The sequence below is a fragment of the Ursus americanus genome, chromosome 33, assembly GCF_024610735.1.
Source record: "Ursus americanus isolate L20-20 chromosome 33, mUrsAme1.1.p, whole genome shotgun sequence".
Taxonomy (NCBI): domain Eukaryota; kingdom Metazoa; phylum Chordata; class Mammalia; order Carnivora; family Ursidae; genus Ursus; species Ursus americanus.
Window position 1 is genome coordinate 19,746,941 of NC_142159.1, and position 21,454 is coordinate 19,768,394.

Below are 21,454 nucleotides of genomic sequence, written 5' to 3' on the forward strand. Positions count from 1 at the left end.
GGGCGGAGGAGGTGCTGTGGCGGGGCCTGGGGGCGGGACCCGGGGGCCGAGGGGCGATGCGGGGGCGGGGCTCAACGAGGTGGCTCGTCCTGAGGCGGGTCCTGGGCGGCGGGCGGGGCACGGCGGCCGAGGCCAGGAAGTGGACCTCGGCTCCCCGGGTCCCCTACGTCTGGCCGCCATGGACGAGGCCGACCGGCAGCTCCTGCGCCGGTGCCGGGTGCGGCTGGTCACCGAGCTGCAGGTGGCCTCGCTCTGGGACGTTCTGCTCACCCGCCAGCTCTTCACGCCCGCCATGATCGAGGACATTCAGGTGCGCCCAGTGTCCCGCGCCGCGCGCAGACTTCACGTCCTAGCTGGGGTCAGCGAGGCCGCGCGGAGAGGGTTGCGGAAGCCACAGCATGACTTAAAGGCCGAGCTCCAGCTCTCCCCTCCCGGTCTGTGCCCCCAGTACCCGTCCCCTTTGGGGAACCATCGTGTGGGAGCCCCCTTTTCCACTAGAGCCCACTGGATGGTCCAGCGGAACCGTGCGATCCCAAACACCTCCTCCAGGGTTGGCTAGAGCGATTCCACGCCCTGTACCACCAGCATGCACTGTTGGCTGCTACAGCCCAGTGTTTCTGCCCGGGAAGGAAGCCTGTGTTCTTCCTTCTAGCGTGGAGGTTCAGGGCACCCAGCTGGAGGGAGTGGGTCACACTGCTTGGCTCTGTGTCCCCGGCTAAGTCACTCATCGTCTTTGACCCTTAGTTTCCTGGACTGTGAACTGGGGACAACAGTAGTAGTGTGAGAACCAAATGAGCTAATGGATGTGGAACTGTAAGGTCAGGCACAGAGTCGGGGGCCTAGCTGGCTGTGTCCTCTGCCCCCTTGTCCAGCTCCTCCTGTGCTAAGTTTATGTTTCCTAAGGGGTTTTGGAGATGAGGGGCCTGATGCAGGTAATGGAGAAAATAAACATATGAGGTTCTCTTCAAAAGCAGTTTCATGTCTTACTTGACTCTCACCACAGGCCTGTGAGGTAAGGAGGGGTCCAGGAGGTTATTTCCTACCAGGAGGTGTGTGTGGCTTTCTGGAGGCCTCTGGCCACTGCCCTGGGGGCTGCTTGCAGACCGAGTGTCTGTTTTCTCCATCATGCAGGAGCTTGGCCTGACCTAGTAAGGTAGTCTTTAATAGGATAAGGATCATAATGAAAAATTACCAGTGAATAATAATATTAAAAGAAGTCTCATGAGCATCTGCTCTGTGACCTGTATGGAGGAGTGGAAATGGTTTGAGGCCATATCCTTACCTTCAGATACAAATTAAAATGCCCACAGAGGCCCAATGGGTGGGCACTGAGGTGGGCAGCCCCCCAGCTCCAGCACATATGGTCATTCCAGAATGCTGGCTCTGTGTGGCCAGATTTTTAAAGAGAAGCTGAAAGTCCTGATTTTGATGTTAAATTCCCTGATTTTAAATGTTAGCAACAAATTCAGAGTTTTAAAAGAATGTCACATGAACGACAAGGCTGCCATTTTGCCTTGCCTGGTTTGGCTGAGCCAAATGGATCTGGGTCCTCATCCTGGCTTTGTTACATATTAGCAAGTTGCAATGCCTTTCTGCGACTCAGTTTCCCTCATCTGTAAAGTGGGGATAATTGTAATTTAACCCCTTAAGGTTGTTGAGGGGGACTAGATGAAATGATGCATTTAACACAGTGTCTGTCTTACTGTGAGTTTTCCATAAATGTTGAGAGAAAGGCCTGTAGCTAGCTGTTTTATTAGTGAGGATTATCTTTTCAGTGACATTATAGGTCTGTTCTGGTCAGTATAGTAGCCATTAGCCACATGTGGCTATTTAAGTGTAAATCTGAAGTAATTAATATTAAACAAAACAGAAAATTCGGTTCCTCAGTTGTAGGACCCCAGTGCTCAATAGCCATGTTGGTTAACGCCTGCCATCTTGGTCAGCGCAGGTGAAGAATATTTCCATCATCATAGAATGTTCCCTTGGACAGTGCTGCTGTAGGATATTTGACGCTGTAGGATATTTGAGGATCCCTGTGGATCCTGAGGAACTTGGCCAGAGCTGGGTCTCAAGGAATGAGCAGCTAAGCAGTTTCTTCCTTCTTTTCCCTGTGTCAGTGACCAGTCCCACCATCCTGACACCCGTTAACCTCAACCATTCCTGCACTTTACAGTCCACCTGATGAGTGCCCAAATCCTGTGCATTCTCCTTAATTTTTCTGGTCTGTCCACTCACTTCCCCATTCCTGCTGCGCCATCTTTGCGACCACCTGACCTGGCTGTGGCTCACTCCCTTCTGTTGTCCACCCTGCCCCTAGGATGATTTTTCTTTTTTCTTTTTTTTTTTTTTAAAGATTTTATTTATTTATTTGACAGAGATAGAGACAGCCAGCGAGAGAGGGAACACAAGCAGGGGGAGTGGGAGACGAAGAAGCAGGCTCATAGCGGAGGAGCCTGATGTGGGGTTCGATCCCGTAACGCTGGGATCACGCCCTGAGCCGAAGGCAGGCGCTTAACCTCTGTGCCACCCAGGCGCCCCTAGGATGATTTTTCTAAAAGGCAGATCCGACTCTGTCACTTTTTAAAACTCCTCAGTGGCTCCTCACAGCTTTCTTGGCATGACCACACAAAGGCCTCATCCCTCACTGACTGTTTCCCCATTCCAGCTTACATTTCTCATTTCTCTGAATTCACTATTCACTTGCTAATGTTCCCTGGGGTCTCAGTAAAGACATCCCCTGCTGGATGCCTCCCTGGCTTCCCAAGGCTGAGTTGGATTCCCCTGGACCCTCCAAGGCCCATGTGCTCTCCCACCTGACACTTCTCTCTTTGGTGTGTCACTGTTGATTTGTCTGTTTGCAACCCCCACTAGATGTCTGCTTCTTGAGGACTGATAATGTTCACTGCTGTATTTTCAGCACTTCGCACAGTGCTGGGTTCATGAGAGATGCCTCCAAAATAGTGAATAGAAAAGCAAAGGCTGGCAAGTGGCACACACTCAGTGTAACTGCAGGCTCAAGTTTTGCCCATGTGACCGATTGTGTAGATTTATGCTAGATGGGACATAGCGGGGACAAAGTGAGAGTCACAGGACGTTGTGTGGATAATAGTGCCATGTCTTTCTTTCCAAACAGCATGCAGGCTCAGGGTCTCGGAGCGATCAGGCCAGGCAGCTGGTCATAGATCTAGAGACCCGAGGGAGTCAGGCCCTCCCTTTGTTCATCTCCTGCTTAGAGGACACAGACCAGGATAAGCTGGCTTCATTGCTGAGAATGAGTCGGCAAGCAGAAAAGCAGAATCCAGAGGCTGTCAGACCCCTGAACCTCATGCCTGTGGTGCTTGGACCAACGGGCCTCACACCAGAGGATCTCAGAGAGAAGCACGGTCCATCAAAGCCGACTCCAGGAAAACTCGCTCCAGTGGTGCTGGGGCCTGAGCAGCTCTGGCCAGACAAGCTCAGGCCAGAGGTTCTCAGATCAGAGGTGTCCAGGCCAGTGGACAGTGGTTCTGGACGATTCAGTGATGTCTGTGAGTACCAAGAGAGTGGTTGGTGGGTAGTTGGACCTATGAGGTTAATGACCTTGGATATCCAGATCTCTCCCCAGGTGTGGGAAGTTCTCAGCCATTATTTTTCTAAACATGCCTGCTGCCCCTTTCTCCCTCTCTTCCTTCTTCTGGGACCCCAATAATGCAATAGATGTTTCTTTTCAAGATAACCCACAGTTCATGTAGGCTTTCTTCATCTTCTTTGTTCTTTTCTCTTTGTTCTTTGCTGGTAATTTCAAATGACTTGTCTTCTACTTCGCAGATTCTTTCTTCTGTGTGCTCGAGTCTGATGTTGATGCTGTCTGTTGCATTTTTAATTTCATTCATGGCATCCTTCTGCTCCAGAATTTCTGTTTGGTTCTTTTTTATGGTTTCTATCTCTTTTGTTCAGGTGTTGTTTTCCTGATGTTGTTGAATTGGCTTTGTGTATACTCTTGTAGCTTACTGAGCTTTCTTGAGATAGCAGCTTTGAATTCTTTATCAGGCACATTACAGGTTTCTATTTCTTGGAGGTCAGTTTCTGGAAAATTATTGTGCTCCTTTGGCAGGGTCCTATTTCCTTGATTTCTCATGTTTCTTGAAGTCATGTGTTGGCTTCGTATTTGAGGGAGTCAGCTCCTCCAGTCCTTGCTGACTGGCTTCTTCGGTGCATCCAGTCTTGGTTTATTTTGCACCAGCGGTGTTCTGGAACTTCTCTCCTCGATTCCCGGACTTCCACAAAGGCAGTCTCATTTGTGGATGATTGTCAAAATTGGTGTTCATTTGTCAGGGAAGGGGGTAGAAAACTCTTACTGTGCCACTTTGATGATGTCCCTTTCTCACTTTGTGGATCGATACTATGAATTTGGGGAATGAAAGAATTCTTCAGTTGTGGATAATAGTTATATTTTTGGGGTGCAGTGGGATTTTGGAAATAAGCAATAGTCTCAGATTTAAGGCTGTGAACTATGGGATTCTTCAGGCAGGTAAAACTACTTCCAATTAAAAAATGGGATAGGAATGCTTTTCCGGCATGGCTTTAACACTCTTGAGAGAATAGTTCCCAGCAAGGGGTCCCGGCTCTCTGTGAGCAATGAATGGTACCACTGTGGGATCACGAGAATAGGCCCCAGTGCAACTCACCTTGCATTGCAACTCCAAGATAGCCACCAAGTTCTCTTTGTTTAAGAAGAAAAAAAGTCCTACTACCTTATAGGCTGGTGGTCAGTGGACTTCTTGCTAATCGAAATGAAAACTCACTTGACCCTGAAGGAAAAATGATCACCTTTACTCATTTATTCATTCTGCAAATATTTGCAGAGGACTTTCTGAGTGCCGGGCTCCACGGATTCTACATACAGGAAGCGTCTGCTCTCCTAGAGCTTCCCTTATGCCTTTCTGTTTTAGAAGTTCATTATGAATGGAATCATGCCACGTACACTCTCCTGGCTTCTTTTCCTTGGCATAATGTTTTGTGTTATCCCCAGCATTGTACATGTCGGTACCTCGTTCCTTTTCAGGCTGTGGAGTGTTCCCTTATGCGGCTTTTTTCATAAATTGTTTATCCATCAACTTGTTGATGAACATTTGGGTTGTTTCTAGTTCCAGGCATTAAGAATAAGGCTTCAGGGGCACCTGGCTGCCTCAGTCAGTTAAGCGTCTGCCTTCAGCTCAGGTCATGATCCCAGGGTCCTGGGATCGAGTCCCGCGTCAGGCTCTCTGCTAAGCAGGGAGCAGAGATAATTTCAAATACTGCCTCCCTCTCCTGCCTACCACTCTGCCTACTTGTGATCTCTCTCTCTCTCTCTGTCAAATAAATAAAATCTTAAAAAAAAAAGAAAAAAAGAATAAGGCTTCAGTGGGCCGCCTGGGTGGCTCAGTTGGTTAAGCATCTGACTTTGGCTCAGGTCATGATCTTGAGGTCCTGGGATCAAGCCCTGCATCAGGCTCTGCACTTGGTGGGGAGTCTATTCCTCCCACTCCCTGTGCCACTGTTCCTCTTCCCCACTTGTGTGCACACATGCTCTGTCTCTCAAATAAATAAATAAAATCTTTAAGGTAAAAAAAGAAGAATAAGGCTTCAGTGATCATCTGCGGCCAGGTTTTTTTGTGCTCACTGCACTCATTTCTCTTGGGTCTATACCTGGGAATGGAATTGCTGGTCAGAGGGTAGGTGTGTGTTTAACCTCACTGGAGACCTCTGAGCAGTTCTGCAAGGTGGCTGTCCCCCTAGTCTCTCACCAGCGCTCCCTGGTGTTTCCCAAATTCTTGATCTTCTGTATTCAAAGACCCTGGTCCCACCCCTATTGGGCCAGGCATTCACATCTTCTCTCTCTCTTTCTCTCTCTCTCTCCAGGTGCTCAGGAGATTTCCAAGCAAAATGTTGATTTGGTGAGTCTTCCTGTGGCTTGGGGCCAGCTGCCTTGGCTTTGGGCTCTTCTGCTCTACATGTCCCAGGTCCTTCCCTCTGCAGCTGTATCAGGAACCCAGGGAACTGAGCCCAGCTGGAGGGAGGTCCCAGGCCCCCTACAGCTCCCTGATGCTGGCGCAGCTCTTCCTGGAGCAGGCTGTCCAAGCTTCCCTGCTCTTCCCTTGTCTGTGAAGTCAGGGGTCAGACCTCACGTGAGGCGGCCATCAGAATCGGCTGTGGGACCGAGTCACTCCCTCTCATTCACAGTGTTTGTTGTGTGATTCTTGCGTGCCGGTCCTGGGCTCTGTGCTGGGATACCTGGGAGCAGACCCCTTGTGTTTCTAGTCCTTGTGCTAGACCGTCAGCCTAGCAGAGGCTAGTGACACAAAGAACTATCTCAATCTCAATCTAAATCGTGTTAAGTACTGTGACAAAAAGAACAGGCTGCTGTGAGGGGGTTCCAAGGGACACGGGGAGCCTGGCTGGGAAGTGGTGTCAGTGCTCTGAGGGCGGGTCTAGGCACCAGTGGCTCTGCTGACAGAGCCACCCACACGGTTCTCCCAGGCTCCCCTGGGTGGGACAATCTGTCAGGTCCTTTTGGGGCGAATGCCTCTGGGTGTCAGATTTCTAAGCTGAGGGCGGCCGTGGGAACTGCCCTCCTCTCCCAGGTTAGCTATTCACATGTCCCACCGCTCGTGCTCACGCCCATCTGGTTTGCGGTTTGTGTGCTTTTGCCCCAGAATGCTGGGTGTAGACGCTGCCGCTCCATCAGAGAGAGGGCAGACCCCCTTTTCGGTCCCAACTCTCCAGACTGCCAACCGCACGCAGGAAAACCAGGGCCTCGGCTTCTCTCTGGAGGGGTGCAGTGAGACCCCGGTTGACACTGGCCCCTGTGCTTGGGCAGGCGTACGCCCTGAACACAGACCCCTGCGGCCACTGCCTCATCATCAACAACGTGAACTTCTGCCTCGAGTCGAGGCTCACGACCCGCGCCGGCTCCAATATCGACTGTGAGAAGCTGCGTCGGCGCTTCCGCTTGCTGCATTTCACGGTGGAGGTGAAGTGCGACCTGACGGCCAAGGTAGGGTCACTGTCTGCGGAGAGGGGTGGGGAGGGGTGGGGCAGGGTCCTGCCACCCACCTGACAGCGAGTGACTCCCCTAGACGAGCCCTGAGGACCGGAGCACCAGCAGAGGCAGCGTGCCTCGGGGGGGCGGGGGGATCCCAGGTCAGGCCTCAAACTCGGGGAGACCTGGTTCAAGACGGGCCCTCCCGTGTGTCTCCTGAGCTTTCCTGAGTTTCCTCGTCTAGACGGCAGGAAGGGAACTCACCTCCTCGGGTCACTGTGAGCAGTGAATGGGCTGTGCCCAAGCGCAGCATCTTGTCCCCAGGAACAGTGCCTCTTGTGACTGTCAGGCCGGTCATTACTGCAGGGCTGGCCGCGGGGGCAGGGAAGGAGCTCTGCCCAGGCGGGCCCAGCGTGGGGACCCGATCCGTCAGTGCTCCGGCTCATCTGCCACCTTCTCTCGTAGCAAATGGTCCAGGCTTTGGTGGAGCTGGCGCGGCGCGACCACGGCGCCCTGGACTGCTGCGTGGTGGTCGTCCTCTCTCACGGCTGTCAGGTAGAGGTGCCGGCTCCTTGGGCAGCTGCCCCGAGGGGCTGAGCTGAGAGGCCATGACAGAGCCTGCAGGGTCCCTTCCGGTGTCCTGGCCTTGTGGGAAGAGCCGTGGGGCCCTGTCTGTCCCCTGTTGTCTTCCTGGGAGCCATCTGGTTCTCTGAGGACTCGGATGCTCCTCCTGGGTGGGGCCGTGTGCCTGGGAGAAGCCATCTTGGGAGAGTCAGGGAGGAGATTCTGCTCACAGAGCTCCTATCCCGGATTTTGTGCAGAGCCGGGCACAGCACACAGCAGCTCCCAGCTCTTGCTTCCATTCCCACTGGGCATTGTCCCAGGCCCTTCGCCACTGGCTGGGCGTCAGGACACTGGGACCCACTCTGGGCTTGGACACTAATGGGCTGGGTCATTGTGGCCCAGCCCCGCCCACTGCCTGGGCCTCAGGTCCCTCATCTTTTCATGTAAGGGTTGGACCGATCAGAAGCTCCAAGCTGGAGGCCTGTAGTCCCCCTGGGGGGTTGCCCAGTGTTTTCAAAATTGGCAACTTTCTCACAGAAATCAGGATTTCCAGCTTCTCTTGAAGAACCACAATGGTCTGGCCACATCCTCACAGAGCAAAACTCTGGCCTGTAGCTGGGCAGGGACTGCCCTCTTTTCATTCATGGTGTGACCTGTGGACCAGCAGCATGGGCCTCACCAGGAACTCGTGAGAAATTCAGACTCTCAGGCCTTGCCCCAGACCTCTTCATGGAGAGCCTGCGCTTTGACTGGGTCCCCATACACAGAAAGTTTGAGAAGAACTGGTCTAGAGCAGTGGTTCTCAAAGCTTAGCTGCATTAGAGGCTCCCGAAAGACCATATTGCTGGTCCCCACCACCAGGGTTTCTGAGTTAGGTCCGGGGGGAGCCCAGGAATCAGCATGCCTTACAGGTTCCCAGGTGATGCTGATGCACTGGTCCAGGGACCACACTTTGAGAACCATCAATCTAGAAGAAGCTGGCCAGCACTCTCCAGTTAGGCTGTCTTAGGCACGTGAGTCTGAGACCTTGGAATAGAGACTGCCTAAATCAGCCTTGTGCCCCTGGCTGGGACCTTCTAAATGCTTGGCCCCACAAAGCCTCTGAACAGTGTGTTGGATTCCTAGCCCAGCTTCTTGGTTTTGTAAACAGGATTCTTGGTCTTCTAGGCCAGCCACCGCCAGTTCCCAGGGGCTGTTTATGGCACGGATGGATGTCCTGTGTCTGTCGAGAAAATTGTGAACATCTTCAATGGAGCCGGCTGCCGCAGCTTGGGAGGGAAGCCCAAGCTCTTCTTCATCCAGGCCTGTGGTGGGGGTAAGCAGGTCCTCAGTCTCCCAGCCGATGACTAGTGGGAGGAGCCCCCCTGCCTCCTTCTCTCTCCAGCCTCTCTTGATGCCCAAGGGGTCTGTTGGGGTAGTCAGAGGGTCCCAAACGTGGCCCCTTTGTCCGAACGGCAGCACCTGCCTCTGTCTTGAGTAGGCCTCCGCTTTGTCCAGCCTGTAGAGGTTAGAGCCTTCCAGCTCACGGTGCAGTAGCCTCAGGGGCTCATTCGGCTCTGGCAGCTTCAACTCCAGAGACTTGGCAATCACAAAGCAGAGGAGAGGGAAAAAAAAAACCCTTTTTCATTTTCCTTATCATTCCCCGACCTCCCTCAACTTGACCCTCTTTCTACTGTCCCAGAGAAAGGGAGGCCAGAGCTAAAGTATTTGAATTCCCATGGGTCCAGGGACTGGAGATTTCAGTAATATTACGTGTATGTGTATATATATCCGTATATGTATATACGGATATATATATATTTTTTTAAGAGAGAGCACGAGCAGGGGGTGGGAAGGGACAGAGGGAGAGGGAGAGAGAATCCCAAGCAGGCTCCAAGCTCAGTGTAGAGCCTGACGCAGGGCTAATTTCCAGGACCCTGAGATCATAACCTGTAGTGTATTCTTTTTTTTTTTTAAGATTTATTTATTTATTTTAGAGAGAGAGCGCGCATGTGCGCGCGCACGTGATGGGGAGGGGCGTGGGGAGGGAGACAAGCAGACTTCCCGCTGACCAGGGAGCCCGATATGGGGCTTGATCCCAGGACCCTGAGATCATGACCTGAGCTGAAACCAAGAGTTGGACGCTTAGCCAGCCGAGCCCCCCGGGTGCCCCAGTAGCATATTCTGAATGTGTTCATCTGTCCCATACTGTTCCACGTTGGGGGGGGGGTAACGTGAGGGGGTGCGGGTCGTCTAGGAGAGCAGGCTGTGGTCACATGACATCTGGTAAGTGTTATTGAGTATCTGGTGTATACCCCCAGCTGTGTGTTAGGTGCTGGGGATACGGGATAGACAGGGTCTCTGCCCCCTGGAATTTATAATTTGACTGGAACTGTATCGGGTCGCTGTCGTGACCCATGCCCACAAGTTGGCCACGAGTGACTGGGAACACCAGGTTCAACCTTGGTAGCCACTTCCTTCCTGCACAAACATGGGCCAGTTAATCTCTAGAAGTCTTGGCCGGTGGGGCTAACAGCAGATCCTACCTCCTAGCGTCACTGCGGAATATCTAGGACGGACGCAGCGCACGGTGCCGGGTTCGTGTCCGTAGCTGCAGACCTGGACTCTCCCCGTCCCCCTGACCCCAGAGGACCCCGTGTCGCATGGGAGCCCCCTGTGCCCGGCACAGTTACCCCAGAGTTATGGGAAGAGGAAGGTGGAAAGGCTGCTGCTCTTGGGGTTGTAGAAATCTCCAGATCATCGTTTTTCTTGTGATCCCGAGTGTGTAGTCCGGTGATGTTCTTACTCGGAAGCAAATGGTTTTTCTTTCTTGTGTGAAGAGAGTGAAAGATGAAGCGGGCAAGGGAGCCGTGGACGAAGGCCGAGCTGGGACGCCAGCTTTCTGGGAAAGTCACAGTTCGTGGTCTTGCAGCTCGGTGCCTCCTCACAGTCCATTCCCAGCAGCACGGAGGGTCTACGCAGGGTCACTCTCTGGACCCGTCAGCAGGCCCACAAGGTCTCCTGCAGCCTCTGTTCTTCCCTCACAACACTTTCTCCTTGTATTAAGATGGCCTCCCCGGCGGGTCAGCTCTCCCAGGGCAGGGCTAGGCCCGTCTGCCCTACAGCCGGGTCCCCCCAGCCTCGCACAAAGCTCACAGGATGGTTGTATCTTCTGTGGATGCTAATTATTTGATTTTGAAATAGAACCATATAAAAATTATTGTAAGCAAAATTTTAAATAATATAGATTCCCTCCACTAAAAACAAAAAAAAGAAACCCCAAAATCAAAAAAACCCATCTTGATGGGAACAGCAAGATTTCAGAGCTGGAACGCAGTGATTAGGATGCTGCCGATGGAACTGTGGTCCCTGCTCTGCCCCAGGTGGCTGTTGACCTTGTGTGTAACGCTGTGGCCACAAGGGGGCAGTAGGGCGGCTGAAAACAGAGATGTGACCTGCCCGCAGTCTGGGTCCGTCACCCGCCTGGTGTCCTCTTGTTTACAGGCATCCGAACATCTGCCCTGGATTTTGGTGACTCTTGGGTTGCTTTTGCAAAATTCACTGTTGTTGCAATTTCCACCAGTTTGAAAATGCTTTGACAAGTTACCCGTTCTGTAAGAGGTGGCTCACGCCCCAGGGCACAAACATGCGCTTCAGGGTTGGTAGGGCTGGTGTGGCCTGTCCCTGAGTCCGTAGCGTGATACAGCGTGACCCAGCCCGGTGCACCTGGCCGGAGCCGAGCGGCCTCTGTGAGGCCGAGCTGTTCGTTGTGGGGCAGCCCGTCTTCAGACTTCTAGAGCTCCTGCTGAGAAGGCCGGAGGAGGCACGACGTGCTGCGTGGTTGTGGATTTTCTGTGCTGCGGGGACAGCTCCTCCCCCCCCGCTGTGTGTTTATTCTTCTGGGGAAGTTAGTCTGCCTTACAGGGGGTTTTGAATTCGAGAATGTCCTTAAGAACACAGCTGTGCATAAGGTATGTAACCTATGGGCGAGGATTTCACCTCAGATTTGTCGAGTGAGGAGGACACGTGAATGGAGATGAAGTTCACATCCCCCGTCTGACTCTCTCTCTCTCTCTCTCTCTCTCTCTCATTCCCCAGTCAGATCGCACTGTGTCTTCTCCACTTTCCCTAGGCGGTCCCTCTGTCCCCCTCTGTCTCAGGCCATTCCTACAGCTTTTCCCACCGCAGTGCCCCCGACCCTGGCCACCCACGTCTCAGATTCCGGTCCCTGTTCCGCTTCAAGTCATTCCCGGACACCCAGGGCAGATTCCGGGATCTCGGCCAAGAAAATAACCAGAAGCAGGGACCTGAGGAAACAGTGGAACAGTCCAGCTCTCACAGGTCTCAGAAGTCCCCTTTGCAGGCTCGGGGGTCTCCATGGAAGAGGCAGCAGAGCTGAGAGGCAACACGCGTAGGACAGAATCCTGGCCCCTGAAGGTCAGCTGTGAGAACGAAGACAAACTGCCAAGTTTCTGAGTCAGATGTAGCGGGGGGGCAATAGATGTTGGGGCTATCGAATGGGGGTGCCAGAACCATCCTTGTCCTGTCTCTGCCCCCCTGCAGATGGGACCCTGGCTTCCCTGGGTGAACTGTGACCTTCCCTCCTTGCTCTTTCCCACCACAGATCCAGCCACACAAACCTGCCTGCTCTCTTGCCCAGGGCCTGCCTGCCCTGCTGCTTCCCCCACCAGGACTGTTCCCTCTCTCATTGGAGCCTGTGTCACGGTCACCTGCCCCAGAAACCATTCCCTAAGGAACCCTCTGGCCCACTCTGCCCTCTGTCTGCTTTTACCGAAGCTCTTTGTAGCTGCTTTCTCTCGAGGGCCCATTGCACCCCGCAGTGAGCTCTGCTTCTTTGGGGCTCGTGCCAGGAGACCTTCTGCCGTGTCACCACCCTGATGGCTCTGTGCTGGAGCTATGTGTGGCTGGAGTCCTGCCTTGACCCCACTCTGGTTTCCAGGTCTGCCACAGCTTTGGGGGGAGTTCAGATTCTGAAACAGAAAAGACAGAAAATGTGAGTGCAGAAATCATCCAGGATCTTGCAAGCCTGACACAGTGGGCTCATTTCTGCTTCTTACCTGTGGATGGTGGCCCGTGGGCACAGTCTGCTTTTTCTCATCCTGCGTTAGCCCGTGAGCATTTCTTCACATCACCACGGTCCTCATCACCGCTAGCTTAAATGGCTTTATAATGTTCCGTTTTAGTGATCTGTACTCACCAACTCATTTCCCTAGTGTCGGCCGTTGAGGTGATATCCAATTCTTGGCTCCTGTGACCACAAATGTCTCTACATACAGAGTGTTGACATCGCTTGAATTATTTCCTGGGGAAAGTACAGGGTCAGAAGGTGTAAACATCTCCACAGCTCCCATGACCTATGGTTTGCTGCCTTCTTTGATGCCCTACAAGGATCTGAGATAGCTTAGGGAGTACGAGGAATATAGTAGAACGAAGTAACGAGGGAGGAAGGGGAGACGCAAGGACAGGAGAAGAGTACATTTGGGGTCTAGAAATGCACGTCGTGAGGTCCTGCTGCTTGCTGGAGGTCTCCTGTGCATTTGGCCTCGTGCTTTCAGCAGCCGAGGCAAGACCAGATAAGACAGAATTGCTCACAAGATCCACCTTGCTGGTCTTCGTAAGACAGCAGCCAAGAATGGCAATTTTTCTTCCCTTGGTTTTCTGAAAGGGAGGGGATGCTGCTACAGTGGATAGTTTCCTCCACTGTATCCCTACCCACTCCCCGCCCCCCAGAGAAGGAGAGAGGCGAGTTCTCTATCATTTTTGAAAATCTAAGTCTCCGTGTAAAGTAAGGGCCTGGGTTTTTCCATTTGGGCGTTTAGCTCCCCGGAAAGCAGGCCCCCATCTTGTTATTTTGCGTCTTTGGTGCCTGTACCCCAGGGATACTCCCTGTGTGTGTGTGTGCGTGCCGTCTGTGTCATAAACCATGATGGTAAAGAAGGCTTTGTAATAACCTGTGGAAAGTCCCCATGATGTTGTGATAAGGGAGTAAAGCATCATTAGTTGAACCTGCAAGTGACCAGGTAAGAACAAACGTATAAAGGTCCAGAGGGGGGACGCAGCCTACTGTCGGCCACGGTTGTCCTTGGACGCTGCCCCCGTGGCCAGACTTTGTGTTGATTAGAATCATTGTGGCGAGGGGCGCCTGGGTGGCGCAGTCGTTAAGCGTCTGCCTTCCGCTCAGGGCGTGATCCCGGCGTTCTGGGATCGAGCCCCATGTCAGGCTCCTCTGCTGGGAGCCTGCTTCTTCCTCTCCCACTCCCCCTGCTGTGTTCCCTCTCTCGCTGGCTGTCTCTACCTCTGTTAAATAAATAAATAAATCTTAAAAAAAAAAAATCATTGCGGTGAGACTTAACGTGTGTTAAGGAAGAGGCCGTGAGTATGGCTAACAAAAGCAACCAGCTACAAAACGGTCCACGTGCGTAATATTGGTCGGTAAACTCCTGAGACCAAAAAGAGTTCATGATCATTAAAAAACCAGAAAGAAAAAAAAAATCCAGCCTTCTGAGGTATATTGAGCTGACGTGTAAACGTCCTCTGTTCACCCCTACCTCCAGTCTTGTTCTCAGGGGGGCGGCCTCCGTGAACAATTGGTCTTTTTTTTTTTTTAATTAAAAAAAATGTTATCATAAAACAAACAGAAAATTTACCACCTGAACCATTTTTAAGTGCTTGGCTCAGTGGCGTTAGGCACATTCCCACTGGTGTGCAGCCGTGTCCCCCGTCTGCCTCCTGAACTCTTCGCATCCCACAAAACTGAAACCCTGTCCCCATGAAACCCTGACTCCCCGTTCTGCACTGCCCCCCATCCCAGTAACCACTGCTACATTCTCTGCCTCTGTGAATCTGACTATGGTAGGCGCCTCCTGAAAGTAGAAGCAGGTGGCATATGTTTTTCTGTGACTGGCTTGTCTCACTGAGTGTCATGTCCTTGGGGTTCACCCGTTTTAATGTGTGTCAGAATGTCCCTCCTTTTTAAGGCCAAATAATGCCACTTGTTTTTTAATGACATGAAGTTGATCATTTTAACCATTTTAAAGTGTACAGTTCAGTGAGTACGTGAGTACACATCCCCATGACCTAATTCTAGAACTTTCTCATTGCCCGAAACAGAAGCTTCATACCCATCAGTGCTCACTCCCCATTCCTGCCTCCTCTCAGTCCCTGGCAATGACTCACCTGCTTTCTTCTCTGTGGCTTTGCCCCTTCTGGGTCTTTCACGTACACAGAACCAGAGAGTGGCCTTTGGCATCTGGTTCTTGCGCTCGGCATGTTTCCAGCGCCCGTCCGCAGGGCACCAGGGACCGGCGCTTCACTCCTTTTCAAGCCAGAATGAAATTCTGCTGGATCTGTGCAGCCCGTTCTGTTTATTCATTCTTCTGTCGTGGACACGGGTTGTCTCCACCGTTCGCCTGTTGTGAATAATGCTGCCGTGAATGTTGCTGTGCAAGGTTTTGTTTGAACACCCGTTTTCAGTTCTTTTGGGTGTGTACCTTATAACTTGTTTTTACAACTTTTTAAAAAAATTTCTGCACCCCACCCCCCACAATTTTACCTAATGGATGTGTAAAGAGTAAAGGTTCAGGGGCTCCTGGGTGGCTCCGTTGGTTAAGCGTCTGACTCCTGATTTCAGCTCAGGTCCTGATCTCAGGGTCGTGGGATTGAGCCCTGTGTAGGGCTCTGAGCTCAGCGGGGAGTCTGCTTGAGATTTTTTCTCTCTCTTCCTCTCCCTCTGCCTTTCCCCTGTTTGCACACACATGCTTTCTCTTTCTCTCTCTCTCTCAAATAAATAAATCTTAAAAAAAACAAAAACCAGGAAAAGCTTCGGTGTCTGTTTCTTGCTGATGTTTGCTCAGCCCTGGAACCCTGGCTCCAGAGGGAATCAGGCAGACTCAGGCTGGGGCAGGCCGGATGTCGCTGGGAAGCAAGGAGCAGGAGCTTTGGTCTATGTGTGTCAGTGATGAGTGTCTTTCTTTGGTTCCTGCAGAGCAGAAAGACCATGGATTTCAGGTGGCCTCTGCTTCCCCCGAAGACAGGACCCCTGACAGTGACCCCGAGTCCGATGCTGTCCCATTCCAGGAAGGCCCAGGCCCCTTTGACCAGCCGGACGCCGTGTCTAGTTTGCCCACACCCAGTGACATCTTTGTGTCCTACTCCACCTTCCCAGGTGAGCGCATCAGGAGAGCTCCTCCTCCCAGCTGGCGGGGTCCCCCAGTACGCCCTAGAAGCAGCAAAGACGTGGGTGTGAGTCTTGGCTCTGCCTCTTGCCATCTGTGGGACCCTGAGCAAATGACTTCTCCTCTCTGAGCCTCAGCTTGGGGCAAGCGGGCGAGGTGCTTAGGATGCAGAATTTAAGATGCCTCACTTGCCTCACCCTTGTCTTTGGTCCTGCCTCGGTCTTCTCATCTTTAAAATGGGAATAGCAGTCGCACTTCACGGGGTGCCCTGGGGATTCGCGAGGTGGCTAGTACGTGACAGAGCACGGTCCCTAGCATGTAGCAGGTGTGACGAGTGTTAGTTTCCTTCCTTCCTTAGCCCTTGGGTGAGTCCCGTGACTTCTCGGAGCCTTGTTCTCCTTGCTGGGAAAGCAGGAATCACAACCAAAGGCCCAAGCTGGTGGTGAGGGTGAAGTAAGGTCCTGACGGGGACAGAGCGCAGCGATGGGGGCCGCTACTGCTGGCCGTGTGAATGGGCCCAAGCCCAGAGGCGGCTACGGCCTGCCTGTGGGGTGGTTAGCGGCTTTCCACTAAAGCTCAGCCTCTCTGCTTCTGAAGGCTTTGTTTCCTGGAGGGATACCAAGAGCGGCTCCTGGTACGTGGAGACCTTGGACAGTGTTTTTGAGCAGTGGGCTGACTCTGAGGACCTGCAGACCCTCCTGCTCAGGGTGAGTGCGGCCTTCCTCTGGGAAGGAGAGGGAAGGCTGCCGGGAGGGGCGTGCGTCATCCTTGGAGGAGGGCGGGAGGGGCGAGCAGGGCCTGGGGCCCACACCAGAGGTTTCTTCCGCACCTTGGCTTGCCGTTGAGAGGCGGTGCTTTTGCTTCTCTTAATTGCGAGGTGTTACGGTTACAGTGACATTGGCCTGTTATTCAAAGGGCTGCCTTCCCTGGCTCCTCTGGGGTCCCAGCTGACACTGGGATCCCCACTGGCAGAGGCAGTCCTCAGTGCAGGGCAGGGTGGTGCGGTGGCTAGAGCAATGCGTGCCTGAAGGCAGGTCGTGGGGTCTGCAGCCTTCTCCCTACTGTGTAGTCTTCTATGCTTGACCCTTACGAATTCTGATTTCTTCAGTATATGCCCTTCTCTGGGGGCGGAGCCAGTGAGAGAGCAGGAAGGATGGCCTGGTAGGTCCCCAGCCTCTCTCCGTGGAATCCCGCTCAGAGCAGCCGCTTCCTCCACGGGTCTCAGAGCACATCTGGGCCTGTCCCGCTTGCTCGGGTGTTTTGTGTCACAAGAAAGGTCTAGAAGGGCTGGGACCATGCCTTCCTCCTGGGGGGGCTCTGGCTTTGTGCTTTGCGGAGCAGAGCCGAGAAGAAAGGTAAGGTAAGTCAGGACTCGAGGGGACCCCATGTGCCACGGCTCTGGGCAGGTGACCTCAGAGGCATCCGGGGGCCGTTCAGGGTCGGGCTGGGAGTCCATCAGGGCCAAGCAGTGCACTCGGCTCCTGGGCCTGATCTCTTCTCTCAACTCTTCTTTAAGCGAACCTCTCAATCTCATTTGAACTTTGTGAATTTTTGAAGTTTGAAATTTTGAATTTTGAGTTTTCTGAACTTATAATGGAGATACTTTTCTTTAAACACTCTCCCTCCCAACTCAAGGAGGCTGCAGGTTTTTAAAATGGTTTTTAAGCTTTTATATATTTTTGTATGTACATATACATTTATTGAAGTGTAGTGGACATAGGTAGTAATGTTATGTGAGTTTCAGGCATACAACACGGTGACTTGACAATTCCGCACGTCGTGCTGTGCTCACCACGATAAGTGTAGTCGCCATCTGTCACCAGACAAAGTTACTACAGGATTATTGACTATATTCTCTATGCTGCACTTTTCATGCCCGGAAGTTTGTACCTCTTAATCCCCTTCGCCTATTTTGCCCAGCCCCCCACTGCCCTGCCCTCCAGCATTACTTACAACAGCCAAGATATGGAAGCAGCCTAAGTATCCATCGATAGATGCATGGATAAAGAAGACGTGGTATAGTACACGCTGGAATATTACTCAGCCGTAAAAAAGAATGAGAGCTCACCATTTGTGACAACATGGATGGAGCTAGAGGGTATTATGCAAAGTGAAATAAGTCAGACACAGAAAGACAAATATCATATGGTTTCACTTATATGTGGAATTTTTTTTTAAGATTTTATTTATTTATTTGAGAGAGAGAGAGAGCGCGCATAAGCAGGGAAGCAGCAGAGGCAGAGGGAGAAGCAGGCTTCCCGACGAGCAGAGAGCCCGATGTGGGGCTCGATCCCAGGACCCTGGGATCATGACCTGAGCCGAAGGCAGATGTCCAACTGACTGAGCCACCCAGGCGCCCCTTATATGTGGAATCTAAAAGACAAAACAGAGAGAAACAGACTCCTAGACACAGAGTAGAAGCTAGCACTGTGACAGGGCTGGGTCAGTGGCCATTCCCCCCCAGCCCCTCCCTGGACCTCTAACTTCCATCGAGAGCGCTCACAGACTTCCCCGTGTTCCTGTTTTCACAGGTCGCTAATGCCGTTTCGCAGAAAGGGATTTACAAACAGATTCCCGGTTGTTTCAATTTCCTCCGGAAAAAACTTTTTTTTAAAACGTAATGCGAGCCAGGGCCCCTCCCCCTCTCCCCCTGCTTTACCTGAGTTCACCCCAAAACCTTCCTGCTTTGGGCCCACGGCAGCCGAGGCCTGGCCTGTCCCACAGCTATGGCTGTCATTCTTTAAAGGGGTTGGTGGCCTGTCGTGGGTCTGCTCTTTCCCCACCGGTGGCAGACAGGCTCTTAGCAGCTTCCACATTGGAGACAAATGACCGTCGACTGAGGAAGAGGAGCAGAAGATTACCAAGGACACCACAGGACTCTTCCCAGTGGCCCTTTCTCCAGCCCATGGCTGCTATCTCTAGAGGAGGGCTTCTTGACCTCAGCACTATTGACATTTGGGGCCAGGTAGTCCTTTGCTGTGGGGCCGTCCCGAGAGCTGTAGGGTGTTTAGCGGCGACCCTGGCCTTTACCCACAGATGCCAGTACTCCTCTCCCTGAGGAGTGACAACTAGAAATGTCTTCAGACACCGCCAGGTGTCCCCGGTGGGACCCCCCTTGAGAACCACTGATCTGTAGGAAATTTGGGTCATACACAAACCAGCATCTCTCTCAGATCAGCCTGTTTGGGGCTGCTGGAGTCTGCGAATCCTAAATGAAGTTTTAAAAGTTACCAATTTTTCTTATGTTCCGGTATTCTTAAAAAAAATCTTATGTGAATATGGACACTTTTTTTTTTGGTGCCTGTTTTCCCCCTCATTTTGTTCCAACTGTTTGTTTTTCCTTATAAAGGAGATTTTTGCTTTTTTATTTCTATTTTTTAAAAAAGATTTGTTTGAGAGAGCGCACATGCGGGGGGGGGGGCGGAGGGAGAGAAAGTCCCCCAAAAGATTCCGCACGGAGCGCAGAGCCCAACTTCAGGCTCGATCCCACAACCCTGAGATCACGACCTGAGCCCAAACCAGGAGTCAGATGCTTAACTGACTGCGCCACCAGGTGCCCCAGATGTTTGCTTTTTAAAACACATTTTCCCGGGGCGCCTGGGTGGCACAGCGGTTAATCGTCTGCCTTCGGCTCAGGGCGTGATCCCGGCGTTACGGGATCGAGTCCCACATCAGGCTCTTCTGCTATGAGCCTGCTTCTTCCTCTCCCACTCCCCCTGCTTGTGTTCCCTCTCTCGCTGGCTGTCTCTATCTCTGTCGAATAAATAAATAAAAATCTTTAAAAAAAAATAAATAAAACACATTTTCCCGTCTCTTAGTTTATGTGAACCCTACCCCACCTTGGGAAGGTGACTGGGCTGGGAGCCGTGTCCTCGGGGAAGTGAAGTCGCAGGTCCGGGGGGGGCACAGGTCAGGCCCCATCCTGGAGGTCTTAAGAACTCTCCTGAGCCTGGTCAATTGGCAGCTTTCAGGGCCTTGGACGCGAGGCTCGTTTGCTAAGACTCACCAAGCTGGGATTCATGTGGTTGTCACCTCATCATCATTTTCCTCCTGTGACCTTTCCAGGTCTGAACTAGTCCCCGGGACTGCTGGTGCTTAGTTACTTGCACTCACCTGCAGGACACGTACGAGAAAATAATCAGGTCGACTCGGCAGAGCAGAGCTGAGCTTGGCAGTTTCCTGGCTTTCTCCCGCCAGGCTCTGCGCCTGATGCCCTCGTGAATCAGGGGGCCCTCCCCTGGGGAGCCCTGGTGACATTCAGGAGAATGAGACATTATCACAGCTCTTCACGGACCTGCTGGGGCCTTTGGGTCCACGGGGCACTTAGCCTACAGTTCTGTTTGGGCTTCAGGGCAGCGGGCCTGCGAACTCCTAAAAATCAGATGTCAGATGTGTGGACGGGCAGATTTTTAGATTTCGTTTGTTTCTCAGAGGGATCGAGAGGTCCGTAAGGGTTAAACCAGCAGTGCTGTTTGCAAGGCTCTGTTCTGCGTTGCTTTCAGAGGCCGGCGAGCAGTATCTGTTGAAACTTTTACTGGGCCGACTGTGTCATTCAGCGATGCTGCTGGAGCCCCACAGCACAGGTGCTCGGCTCTCGTGCGAGAGCGTGTGTCCAAGGGGGTTCACTGCAGCGATGGGAGAGAGGACGATAGGGAGCGGCTGAAAGCATCGCTCGTTTAGTCGTAACATGGAATATTACTGAGCTGTCCAAAAGCGTGACCTGGATGGAGGGACTGCTACGTAAAATGTGATACAGTTCAGTGAAAAGACCCAGTTGCAGGACAGTATGAAGAGTGAAATGCTATTTTTGGTTAGAAGATATTCTATATTAATGTACATAGAGAGATACTGGATATAGGCCCCTACATAAAGTCCGGAAGACCATCCGCCATGCTGTTAACAGCGATTATCTCTGGAAGGCGGGATTGAAGACGTCAAACGCGGGGAACTTTCCTGTTTTACTGGATACACTCCTGTATTCTTCTAATATTCTCACAAAGACTATGTATTACCTCCTCGAATAAAAATAAGCATTCAGCTGGTGGACGCATGTGTTGCTGTCGTTCCGTGAACATTTGTTGAAAGGATGAATGCCCTTGGCCACCTGTCCCCGTCACCTCCCTGCTTGGGCATTTTGCTGGCAGCTTCCTGACCTTGGCTCGGCCCTCCCCGTCTGGGTTTGTGCGGGCGGCCGCCCCCGGGCTGGGAGCACGGCGAGGCTTCAGCGGCCCCTCCGCAGCTGCTGGGGCAGCCTTCACCAGAAGACAGCTGCCAGCTGGGTGGTGTCGGTCCCGGAGCCCGTTACTGGGCACGTGTACCGGCCCCGGCTGCTGTCCCCTGAGTGGGGGCCTCTGCCCAGCTGCCTCCCCAGGCTTGCCTTCCCCGTCAATCCCCTCTGACATCTGGCCATGCTTTCGGCTGTGGCCTGCTCTGTGGTGTCTGTGTCTGGTTTGGAATAGCTAATGCTGGGACAAAAAAGGACAGTTGCCCCCCAGCCCCTGGTTTGGGTCCCCAAGGTGCTGCCAGGACCTGCTGCTCCGTGGTGACTTACGCAGCAGCTGGGCTGGAAAGGGCTCCAGGGTTTGGCTGGGGAAACAGCCCTAAGCTCACCTTCCATCCGGCCACTCTTGCGCTGGGCTCCTTTGAAATGCTGGTGGAAGCCTCCAGTCCTGCATTCGGATTTTGCTTTGTGCAAACGGAATCCACGGCTTTCCCC

The 21,454-nt window shown here is 52.6% G+C and overlaps 1 protein-coding gene across 2 annotated transcripts; it reads left to right on the forward strand.

Moving 5' to 3' along the window:
* Positions 1 to 85: 85 nt before the first annotated feature.
* CASP9 (caspase 9) lies at positions 86 to 20,782 on the forward strand. Of its 2 annotated transcripts, XM_045774694.2 has the most exons (9): positions 91 to 310; positions 3,134 to 3,527; positions 5,881 to 5,915; positions 6,839 to 7,015; positions 7,466 to 7,555; positions 8,732 to 8,879; positions 15,549 to 15,728; positions 16,336 to 16,445; positions 18,270 to 20,782. In XM_045774694.2, exons 1-9 carry the CDS (start codon positions 179 to 181, stop codon positions 18,357 to 18,359), a joined length of 1,356 nt encoding a protein of 451 aa, XP_045630650.2. In that variant the 5' UTR covers positions 91 to 178; the 3' UTR covers positions 18,360 to 20,782. The 2 variants fall into 2 exon arrangements, with proteins under 2 accessions (XP_045630651.2, XP_045630650.2); XM_045774695.2 differs by lacking the exons at positions 15,549 to 15,728; positions 16,336 to 16,445; positions 18,270 to 20,782 and adding an exon at positions 11,642 to 14,056 and having other exon boundaries at positions 86 to 310.
* Positions 20,783 to 21,454: the final 672 nt, after the last annotated feature.